Consider the following 12,968-nt stretch of genomic DNA (forward strand, 5'->3'; position numbering starts at 1 on the left):
AAAGCCTTAAAGGGACAGTCTACACCAGAATTTTTATTGTTTTAAAAGATAGATAATCCCTTTATTACCCATTTCCCAGTTTTGCATAACCAACACAGTTATAATAATATACTTTTAACCTCTGTGATTATCTTGTATCTAAGCCTCTGCAAACTGCCCCTTTTTTCAGTTCTTTTGACAGACTTGCAGTCTAGCCAATCAGTGCCTGCTCCCAGATTACTTCACGTGCACTAGCACAGTGTTATCTATATGAAATATGTGAACTAACACCCTCTAGTGGTGAAAAACTGTTAAAATGCAATCTGAAAGAGGTGGGCTTCAAGGTCTAAGAAATTAGCATATGAACCTCCTAGGTTAAGCTTTCAACTAAGAATACCAAGAGAACAAAGCAAAATTGGTGATAAAAGTAAATTGGAAAATTGTTTAAAATGACATGCTCTATCTGAATCATGAAAGTTTATTTTGGACTAGACTGTCCCTTTAAGATATGTTTTTTTCTTACTACTCTTTGTATTTTGACCTGAACTGAATGTAAGAAAACACAATGTTACAGTAATTTGGGAGCAATACAGGTTGAATGAAGCAATAACCACATTTACGAAGATTTATGAACAAAACTATAACAACTATGAAATGAAAATGCTGAGGCCCACCTTTAAATTGTACAATTTCCCCATTCTGTGTTTTTGGCAGCCCTTTCAAGCAAACCTCAGTAGTAAGTGCAAGCTTCACACCACAGCTTCCCAGCAGAAAACCAATCTGATGCCCTCCAGCATCCTGTTTGAGATGAAACAGAAAACGAATTACAAATAGACTGCACCAAAATAGGTTGATGGAAAATCACTCTGATAGTATATTAAGCATTTCTAACCAAATGGATGTAAAATGTCCCTTATTGTTAGAAACAACCAGAAAATAAGAGCCCCAACATCCTCTTCAGTTATCACTGCAATTTTTCTCTTGGCAAAAAATTGGCACCCAAAATATGCAACCCAGCACAAAATCTCTAGTTGAATTACAGCTTGGAGCATTCTAGGAATATCTAATTATGTGCTATGCACCAGATGGGGCTCAGTTAGATACAAAATTACTTGATATGCTTATTAGTATGAAAAACAAAAATGATGCTTACCTGATAAATTTATTTATTTATTGACACGGATCATCTAATTACTATTGGGAATATCACTCCTGCCCAGCAGGAAGCGGCAAAGAGCACCACAGCAAAGCTGTTAAATATCACCTTCCTTCCCTCCAACCCCAGACATTCAACCGAAGCAAAGGAGAGAAAGGAAGCAACAAGGTGCAAAGGTGTCTGAAGTTTATAACAAAAAACCCTGTCCTTAAGAAAAAACGGGGGGTGGGCTGTGGACTCACCGTGTCAAGAAATAAATTTATCAGGTAAGCATAAATTTTGTTTTCTTTCTAATGACACGGTGAGTCCACGGATCATCTAATTACTATTGGGAATCCATACCCAAGCTAGAGGACACAGATGATAGGGAGGGACAAGACAGGGAACCTAAACTGAAGGCACCACTGCTTGAAGAACCTTTCTCCCAAAAGAAGCCTCAGCCGAGGCAAAAGTATCAAATTTATAGAATTTAAAAAAAGTGTGAAGAGAGGACCAATTTGCAGCCTTGAAAATCTGTTCCACAGAAGCTTCATTTATAAATGCCCAGAAAGAGGAAACAGCCCTCGTAGAATGAGCCGTAACTCTCTCAGGAGGCTGCTGTCCAGCAGTTTCATAGGCCAAGCGAATGATACTCTTCAGCCACAAGGAAAGAGAAGTAGCCATAGCTTTCTATCCCTTACGTTTTCCAGAGAAAACCACAGACTGACGAAAATCCTTAGTCACCTGTCCCAAGGCAGAACATACAGTGGTCTGAGATGTCATCGCAGAAAAAACAGCATGTCTGCAGAAAGAACAAGGCACATGCAGAAACTGTTAGCGATGTAACTTTTCAGTGCTGTTTCACATTAGGCTGTTCTCTTCAAACAGAGCTGTTCTGACTGCACTGTGTACGTTTTCCTTATCAAAGTTCCTCCAGAGCAACATACTGTTTGAAGTGAACAGTCAAATATGCAGTAGCGCTGCAAAGTAGTAGTGCATTAATTGACTGGCTCTAAGAAATCGTTTCAAGCCCGTACCCTAGCCTTTCACAGTCTGCAAAGCTGTTTTTTTTTTCTGAATGTAAAACGTTTGTATAAGCAATGCACCTTTTTTTTAGAGTATCTCTGCAGCTAATTTGCAATGCAATTTTCAACTCGCACTATATTATAAAACTTTAAATATTGCTTTATTCTCCAGTTAACTAACACATTACATTTGAACTGGTGCTTTAGTGTAACTGCCTAATTTAAAATTTGAATTTTATTTAAAGTGAAGGTAAAGTTTCTTTAGTTTAAAGACATATTTCCATTATTTACTGCAAACATAAGTTAATCGTTAGATTTTTTTTTTTTTTAATATTTTCTTTTATAGCTTTTTTAATCAATATATAAAAGACCCACCGTTATGATGCCTGACTCCTCCCAACTACTATTTCCTGCTTTCCTTGTCTGTAAGTCTGTAAATGCGCATTCACGAGGCTCAGTGAAAACTGTGCATGCGTCAATCGGCGATAAGTCTGTATAAGCGCATTCACGAGGCTCAGTGAAAACGGCGATTTGCAGATTGGACAAATTGTGCAAACTCTTTAATACAATCAATACACAAATTACTCTTTAATACACCCATAATAATACACCCATAACAATACACTCATTACTCTTTAATACACCCATAATAATACACCCATAACAATACACTCATTACTCTTTAATACACCCATAATAATACACCCATAACAATACACCCATTACTCTTTAATACAATCAATACACCCATTACTCATATAAGGGACGGAAACATACAAAACGCTGCACCACTCAACATTAGGGCCACCAGAAGTTGCAGCTTCTAATTAACAGTGTGTCCGTATTAGAGGCGGCCGTAAGAACTCTCGTAATATGGGAATCCAGATGTAATAGGATCACGCATGCGCGAAACAGGAGAATAAAGAGTAGCGCATGCGCATATTATCAAGTCGGCAGATGACGTGGAGTGACGGCCGCCTAACGACCAGAATTTCTAGTGGCTGACTTAAAAACGTGATCAAGAGGGTAAAAAAAAAAAAAACACAGGCTGATTTTGCGGAGTTGAAAACAGTGAGTTAAAACGGATATTACTTTTATTACAATCATTTTTAAAATAAATCATGAATGAAAGTCATATTAATTTTGATGTAAGATTAAGATATTTGAGATAGACATCAAGGTAACTTTAGCTTCACTTTAAAAATGACCTGCAGAAAGTTTTTCAGTAAAAAAATATCATCGCAGAAAGTGAAAAAAAGTTCTGCCTCTGGGGTCACCTGTAAATAGAATTTCAATGCACGCACCATGTCCAGATTGTGCAGTAGACGTTCCTTCTGAGAAGAAGGGTTAGGACACAAGGAAGGAACAACAATTTCCTAATTAATATTTCTATCTGAAACCACTTTAGGGATAAACCCTAACTTAGTACGCAAAACTACCTTATCTGAATGAAAAATAAGGTAAGGAGACTCATACTGTAATGCCGAGAGCTCTGAAACTCTACGAGCAGATGAAATAGCAACAAGAAACAAAACCTTCCAAGATAACAACTTAATATCTAAGGAATGCATAGGCTCAAACGGAGCCTGTTGAAGAACTTTAAGAACTAGATTAAGACTCCAAGGAGGAGTAACCGTCTTAAACACAGAATTGATTCTGACCAAGGCCTGACAGAACGATTGCACGTCTGGTACGTCCGCCAGACGTTTATGTAACAAAATAGATAAGGCAGATATTTGACCCTTTAAGGAACTTGCCGATAAACCCTTCTCCAAACCCTCTTGGAGAAAAGACAAAATTCTAGGAATCCGAACTCTACTCCAAGAGTAGCCTTTGGATTCACACCAATGAAGATATTTGCGCCATATCTTATGGTATCTTTTCCAAATTCACCTTCCATCCGTGAGATCGCAGAAAGGATAACAACATTTCCGTGTGGGATTTTGCTTGTTGAAAGGATGGCGCCTGAACCAGAATGTCGTCCAGATAAGGCGCCACTGCAATGCCCTGCAATCGGAGCACCGTCAACAGGGATTCCAGAACCTTTGAGAAAATTCTGGGAGCTGTGGCAAGGCCGAATGGAAGTGTTTGTCTAGAAATGCAAACCTCAGAAACTTGTGATGGTCCCTGTGGATGGGAACATGCAGGTACGCGTTCTTTAAATCTACCGTTGTCAAAAATTGACCCTCTTGAACCAAAGGAGGAATGGAACGAATAGTTTCCATTTTGAAGGACGGTACTCTTTTTTTGGGAACCATGAACAGATTGGAGTAAAATCTCAGACCCTGATCCTGCATTGGAACAGGAGCTATCACTCCCAGGTCAGAAAGATCTTGAACACAGGGTAAGAACACCTCTCTTTATCTGGTCTACAGATAATCTTGAGAGAAGAAACCTGCCCCTAGGAGGAACAGCTTTGAACTCTAGTTTGTATGCCTGGGACACGATGTCCACCGCCAGGGATCCTGAACATCCCAAACCCAAGCCTGAGCGAAGGATAGTCTGCCCCCCACCAGATTCGGTCCCGGATCGGGGGCAGACCCTTCATGCTGACTGAGTCATTGGCTGGCTTCTTAGATTGCTTTCCCTTGTTTCACGACTGGTTGGACCTCCAGGAAGGCTTGGACTGTTCTTGTTTTGTAGAGGGAGAGGAAGGTTTACCCTTGAAGTTTTGAAAGGAACGAAAATTACTTTGACGTCGCTTCTGCTTATTCCTCTTATCCTGGGGGCGGAAATTACCTTTTCCTCCCATAATGCCTGAAATGATCTCAGCCAGACCTGGCCCAAACAAGGTCTATCCCTTGTAAGGGATCGCCAAAAGCTTAGACTTAGATGACACATCCGCAGACCAGGATTTCAACCATAAGGCTCTGCGAGCCAATACGGCAAAACTAGAAATTTTTGCTCCTAGTTTAATAACCTGTAGGGAGGCATCCGTAATAAAGGAATCGGCCAGCTTAAGGGCCTTGATCCTATCTTGGATTTCTTCGAGGGGAGTGTCTGTTTCAATAGAATCAGACAAAGCATCAAACCAGAATGCTGCCGCACTAGTGACGGTAGCAATACACACGACAGGTTGCCATTGTAAACCCTGGTGTACATACATTTTCTTAAGTAACCCCTCTAATTTATTGTCAACAGGGTCCTTAAAGGAACAACTATCTTCTATAGGAATAGTGGTCCTCTTAGCAAGCGTGAAAATTGCCCCTTCCACCTTGGGTACCGTCTGTTAAGACTCCTTAATAGAGTCTGCTATAGGAAACATCTTCTTAAATATAGGGGATGGAGAAAAAGGGATACCCGGTCTCTCCCATTCCCTAGCAATAATCTCTGTAGCTCGATCCGGTACAGGAAAAATCTCCACCATGGAAGGTATATCAAAATACTTGTTTAGTTTACTCAACTTCTTAGGATTGACTACGACGGTAGTGTTGAAATCGTCCAGGGTACCTGAAAGAAAACTTCAGTATCAGCATAAGGAATTACACTGTCTGGGATTTCACCCTCAGGTGCTACCAAAGTATTTTCCTCCTCAGATTTCTGGGAAGGGGCATTCGGAATAGCCACTACTGTGTCAGCAACCTTACTCACTCATTTTTAGATTTCCTCTTAAGCTTTCCCTGCAGCATGGGAAAAGCAGACAAGGCATCAGATACCACTGAGGACATTAGAGAAGCGATGTCTTGCAAGGAAACTCCAGGTGGAGTAATAGAGCAAGCGCAGGGGACTGGCTGTATGGACGATAAATCTTGGGACGCTTGAGGAGAAAGCTGCGGCATACTTTGAACTTTGTCAGAAGGCTCCTGAACAGCATCCGCACTAGACAATGTTGGCTCAGAAAAAAAGTCTATCCCTGTAATGTAAAGTTCTCTCAATACATGAGGAACAGAAAGGGATTGGTGGTTCCACATTAGGATTAAAACATAAAGTACATGTAACATCCTGCAAGACCTATTGGTCCATCTTTATTCACCAATAAACAGAATAGATATCCAAACTAATATTTTATGTAGAAAATACCCTAAAAAAAATGTTACTGTTCCTTTAAATTTTAAAACGAAACTGCTTTATTTTACTGCAATAAAGATATAAAGTAGCACAAAAACCCCTCCGGACACCTTTACACCTCAGCTTAGCTTTGCTATGGTGCTTACCTGCCTGACTGATAACAGAGAGATTATCCTGCTAGAAAATCCGGACTCAACTGCTATTCCGGTAACCGCTATTCATCTAATGCCTGTGACGCAGCTTCTTCTCCGCTCCGTAACACAGGAAGTGCAACAGAAAATGCAGCATCAATTAACCCCGCCCATCGTGGGCGTTACAACGTCAAACTCCCGATCGGCTAAAAACATTACCAAAGCCGTAGGGAGTAAGTAATAATAAAAACACCACCACTGAGCCATAATTCCTCATCCCCAGTGCCTGCTATTGCTGCCATAATAAAGTGATCCCCCCCAAACAATAGGAGGAATGTCTCTTGTCCCAAATCATATTTTAAAGTGCCATCCTTTTATTTTCTGCATTATGTGTCCCAGAAAAAATAAAGTTAGCACTTACCTTAAGACTTCTGCCAGGCAGCCCAGCAGCTCACTATGTTTGAGAAGGCCAGTTCCCTCACATGGACCTGTGAATAAAAACAAAGACTGAGTAATCTTACTCAGGCTTGCACGAATAGGGCAGCATTAAATACATGGGAGGCGCAGTAAAGATTGTACCCCACAAGTTCCCATTGCTTGAAAGCCACCACTGCTCTACTGAAGAGACTGATATGGACTATGGCTACACCATAGGACAAGGCAGAAAAATCTTGCACTGCTTGAAAAATAATAAAATCTTGCTTGAAGAATTTTCTTTCCAACACCTAACTTTACCACTTCCTTGCTCTAACGTAGGCAAAGAGAATGACTGGGGTTGGAGGGAAGGGAGGTGATATTTAAAAGTTTTTCTGTGGTGCTCTTTACCGCCCCTTGCTGGGCAGGAGTGATATTTCCAATAGTAATTAGATGATCCGTGGACTCACCGTGTCATTAGAAAGAAAATTGCCATGGGCTATAATTTTTGTTGCTTGGTAAATTTTAATAAAAATAAGATATTTTATAGAGATAACTATTAATGGTTGTTTATAAGGAGCAAATCTACAGTCAATATAAAATACTTTCTTAATGACCTCAGTAGCAAATAATATAAAAAAAAAAAGGTTCCTAATTTTTCAGTCAAATGGTTTAATAGAATTTTTCAATGGTTTTCATGTTTTTTTGTTTTCGTCATACACAGTGGACCCTTCCCTGACCAAAAGAAGACAAAAAGGTAATGATTTTTTTTCTTCAAGGGACACATCCCAATAAAAAAGCAACGTTTTTGTTCTCTGGGTAACGTGCACACAGAAGTGCTTTACCTTGGGAAGGAAGTACTGAGCTAATGTGTTATGTGTGGACAAAATAAAATATGCATAACTAGTGATAAAAGGAGATGTGAGGTTGCTTTAAAGAGACATTCTAATACAGCAATGCCATGTTCCAATTCATAAAACAGCTAAACATACAGAAAAAGTCCTGCTCAGGAATCACAAGCAGTACAACTCCTGAGCTGGGCATAGCTGACAATTGTAATGCAACTGCCGCAACTTACTAGTTTGGGAGCTCCAGAGCAAGAAATTACTTTTATATGTTTACGCCCTTTGCAGAGGTTAAACACATAGGCCTAGATTATGAGTGGATATTTGCGCTCCACTCAGTAATACAAGCGTATGTAAATGTGCGCTGGTATTACAAGTTAGGCGCAATGCGAAAGCGACCTTACGCATTGCCTGGAAGCCTATCCGCTCGCGAGGGCGCGCTTCCTTAGGCTCCAATAGGAACCTCGTTTTCATGCTGTGAGACAAAGCAAACCACCTAGCAGAGCGGGCAATTCGCGCAGTATATATACATATTTATGTGTTTATATACAAATATTTACACGAATGTATATAAGCATATACATATATATTTATAGTGAAAACACAGTCAACCATAGATCGCAATGTAAAGGCGGTGCTGGTTTTTTTTTGTGTTTTTTTTTTTTCTTCAAACATCCAAAATCCCCTCATTTTAACCCCTTATAACTGCTTTGGCAGTTTTTTTATTTTAAAAATAAAGATGCTAATATTTTTATTTTATATGTAACTACTGTACTCTTTTTTTTTTTTCTCTTTTTTTTTTGTGGGGGGGGGGGAGCAATTGGGGCACTTTTTTAATTAACCAGAGGTCTAATTGTGCTAAGCACAAAGAGAAATCGCGAGCTTGTTTGAGCATTAACCAGCCACTTGTAATGGCTGGCTATTTGCCCCTTTACAAGCGCACGTTACAATAGCGCTCCACTTGTAATCTAGCCGTAGTTGTTAAAACTCAATAATACAAAAATGACATGCTCTAATGAATTACAACATATGATTTCTGTCTTAGAATGCCCCTTTAAGAATGTAACTACTTTGATACACTAATGTGATAAGGGAATATAATTTCAGATGCATGTTAAGAGCTGGACTAAGATATCATATTTTAAGAACTTAAAATCAACTCAAATATTTTTCACTAAAGACCAACAGATGAGATTAATTAATGAGATTATAAAAATCAGCAAGAGATTAAACTAATGTCAAAAGCATTTAATGTCCTTTCCTTCTATTCAGACAAACCTTTATTTAAAAAAAAAAAAAAAAAGGTAGACTGCAGTATGTAGAGAAACATACTAAATCTGTCACTGAGACCAAAACATGTAGGATATCTATGTGAATCCTAATTAGTTACAAATATTGTACCCAGCACTACATACAATACACACATATACATATGCACACACAGTATATGTACATACATTGGCTACTGCTTAAGTATAATTGGTAACGAGCAATAAACATCTGTAACGTAAGGTTGCAGGAATTTGGTGGCCTCAAAGTCTATCCAACATCACTCTAAATTTCAATGTTACCTTTCTAGTAAGAGGTACCTCAATCGGCACTGGGATCACTTCTGCAAGGAGACATCCATAAAAAGCAACCATGAACATGACAGGGTCATTATTGGGGTACACCAAAGCAACCTAAAATGAAAGCAATCAGACAAAATTAATTAAAGAACAATGACTAAAGCATTTGAATAGTTAAATGTGAGAGTTAGAATACAACTGTTAATCCAATTCTACATTACATGCTTTAAAAAAGGGACATTATATTTTAACCTTTCCATGGTTTAAACACATAGTAAAAATACTGCTATGGAGCAACTGAGCACTGCTAGTTCCAAGCAGAAACTGCCCTTTGCGGGGGTTAAACACATAGCATTGCAGCATGGCTAGTTATAAAATGACATGATCTAACAAATTAAGAGCATGTAACTTTATCCCTATAATGAACCTGTCTTCTTGCTTATATTAAACCCTGGAGCAGCAAACTCTTTATGATTATTTGGCTTTAATAAGAATAACAGATTATCATGAAGGGGCTTAAACAGATCTTCTTCACAGGAATTTGGTAATCAATTACATGCCTTTTACAGTATATGCTTCAGTAACTGTTATACAGTCATAGAGACAGCTATTTGTCCATGTCCCTTTAATAACAATACATGAGACCACCCCAAAAGTTAGGCAACAAAGATTTTTTTCAAAAATATTGTTCTTATTTCAACAATATTTTTACCTTCTTTTTAACTTTTGCTCTTGAAAAAGACGGTATAATCATCGAAATGCGTAGAGCTGTCTTAATAAAAGTTTGTTCTTTTTAAACAAATATCTATCTTGTTGGATTTGTGAAATCACCTGACCTTGGGCTCCAAGGAAGTATTTGTTGCTTTTTTTTTTTAGAGTTTGCTACCAATTTCAATACCGGAGTGTTCTTTTAAATCCCCAGCCCAACTGCATCTGTAGACTGGAGGAATCTCACTGTGAAGAGCCGAGTATACAGCACCCATATTTCATGGTAAACTTCTATATACACCAGTGAAGTTTTTTCATCCTCGGTGACATCTGGAATTTCATTTGAGATCCACACACCTTGTGACAATTTATTATACTAAGAGGAATACAGGACCTGCGCCATCTCTACTGGAACTCAACATTAAAAAAGTATCCTGAGAATGTTATTATTTAGAGGGAAAGCTGACCTTATCATGAGCAAATAAAAGTAACACAAAACTGCAGTCTATAGACGTTTTGAGAAAACATTGGATTTTATTTCAAAATGAATAAAAAAATACATAGCTTCTTTAATCTTCAAAAATAATCAAAGGTAAGAAATAGAGCAGCAAAAAAAAAAGTTATATGTGTTTCATTCTATAGACTAAAATATTAAAGGAATATTTCAGCCAAAATTGGAAACCACATGGATTCATTTCGGTATTGAACAGAAGCCTTTTTGTAATATGCATGCATTAGCAAAAAGGCTTCTAATATAAGCTATAGCTGTTTCAAAAGTGTATTTAAGTATGCACCGTGCACCAGCATTTTAAACACAACACTTGTTCGGAGAGACTAAGGTGCTTGTACCATCTGGTAATGACTCAATTTGTTAATTGCTGACATAATACAAGCCCCAGTGATGATCTGAGCAGCTGCATTATTTAAAATATGGGTGTAGTGAAAATATCTATCTATGCTTCACATGCACAGAAAAATTTTAAACACTAAAAAAGTGATAACTCTTACTAGAAGCATTTTTGCCAATACAAGTATATTGCAAATATGTTTCTATTCAAAAATCCAATAAATATATGTGCATTTATATTTTGACTGGAATGTCCATTTAAAGGGATAGGAAACTGCAAAATTTTCTTTCATTATTTGGATAGAACATACAATTTGAAACAACTTTCCAATTTACTTCTATTATAAAATGTGCTTCATTATCTTGCTATCCTTTGCTGAAGGAACAGCATTGCTCTACTGGTAGCTAGCGGAACACATCTGGCTAGCCAATCACAAGAGACAAATGTGTGCAAGCACCAATCAGCAGCTAGCTCCCACTAGTGTAAGATATGAGCATATTCATTTTCAACAATGGATACCAAGAAAAATAAGCACATTTAAAAATAGAAGTGAAATGAAATGTGTCTTAAAATTACTTGCTCTATCTGAATCACGCAAGTTTAATTTTGACTTTTCTATCCCTTTAATGTGCTAAACATCTTGACTTTCATTTAGGACAATATTTATCATTATACAACTGATAAGTGACAGCTTAACTAAGCACATTGTCTTGGGTACATGGCTTAGCCTGAGCCCCTAAGCCCTTGTTTAACTGTATTTTACATATGGCGCTTAATACCCCAAGGGTAAGAAAGTCTTCTAGTCAATAAAGGGTTTGGGCAGAATGATGAACAGTTTGAGCAACAGATGACATCACCTTTGGCAGCAAATCAGGGGCTGTGAGCAACACTGCCTTATCTTAGTGTAAACACAGGAAGAACATATTTAAAGTGAACAGTTTTAGTGGGATGTAAATGTAAATTCTTGTTTGCTTTTTCTTTCAATTCTGAATGAAGGATGAAGTTTGCCAAGTGTTTGTGTGTACTCTTCAAAGTATTAATAACCAATGAGAAGTCACTGTGCACTACAATTAGGGACTCTGTAACTAGGCCAAAAATATAAACTAAAACAAATCAGGGTAAATAACCAGAGGAAAAGAAATTTTGATGCAAGTGAAGGAACTCTCAAAACAGCATGATCAGATATGCAAGTCAAGTTATTCAATGTCATAATAGTCTATTGAAAATCCTGCAATGATGTCCTTACTTGATCTTTTACAGGACTGGATATCATGAAACGTGCTAGGGGAAAAAGTATTTTTTAAGATCCTTTTATAAATAAAATCCTTGGCCTTCCTTGTGTGGGTGTAAAAGGCCCTGAAATGTGATCAAGAATACCTGACAGAGTAGGGTCTGAAAGAATTTGTTATGCTGTGAAAATGAGGAGAAATCTATTTTCTATGTAAAAACAATATCATGGAGGCCTCTCTTTGGCACACAGCTTAGCCATACTTCTTGGAAGTGACCACTAGGGGAAAATGGAAGAAGGAAACATCCACTGTATCCCTATGACATTTTAAGGCTGGGAACATGGAGGGTAGAAGAGAAGGCAACTTTTGGCTACTTATAACCTGTAGAGACCACTGTGAATTAATACTGAATGAGACGTTCTTAAAGGGACACTGAAGCCAAATTTTTTCTTTCGGGATTCAGATAGAGCTTGCAATTTTAAGCAACTTTCTAATTTACTCCTATTATCACATTTTCTTCATTCTCTTGGTATCTTTATTTGAAAAGCAAGAATGTAAGTTTAGATGCCGGCCCATTTTTGGTGAACAACCTGGGTTGTTCTTGCTGATTGGTGGATAAATTCATCCACCAATAAACAAGTGCTGCCCAGGGTCTGAACCAAAAATTGGCTGGCTCCTTAGCTTAGATGCTTTCTATTTCAAATAAAGATAGCAAGAGAAAGAAGAAAATGGATAATAGGAGTAAATTAGAAAGTTGCTTAAAATTACATGCTCTATCTGAATCACGAAAGAAAAAATTGGGTTCAGTGTCCCTTTATCTCTTGTGTAAAAGAGAGGAAATAAGCAGCGGATTAGGTAGTAGGTATAGCAATGTGACTGGCAGTACCAAGAGACAGGAAAAAGACAGCAACGTTTTAATTATAGAAAGAGACAGATTATATTTACATACAACCTATAGAGACCACTGTGAATTAATACTGAATGAGACGTTCTTAACTCCAGTTTGAAAGAGGAAATAAGCAGCTGAGTAGATCTAGCAATGTGACTGGCAGCACCAAGAGACAGGCAAAAAGACAGC

At 38.0% G+C, this 12,968-nt stretch overlaps 1 protein-coding gene across 1 annotated transcript in view; it reads right to left on the minus strand.

Annotated features, from left to right (window-relative positions):
- The window catches only part of DIP2B (disco interacting protein 2 homolog B), a 624,447-nt gene that overhangs the window by 221,382 nt on the left and 390,097 nt on the right, over positions 1 to 12,968 (minus strand). The window contains 2 exon segments of the mRNA XM_053708237.1: positions 654 to 777; positions 9,109 to 9,219. Of these exon segments, the coding sequence (XP_053564212.1) occupies positions 654 to 777; positions 9,109 to 9,219 (235 nt within the window).

The sequence above is a fragment of the Bombina bombina genome, chromosome 3, assembly GCF_027579735.1.
Source record: "Bombina bombina isolate aBomBom1 chromosome 3, aBomBom1.pri, whole genome shotgun sequence".
NCBI lineage: Eukaryota > Metazoa > Chordata > Amphibia > Anura > Bombinatoridae > Bombina > Bombina bombina.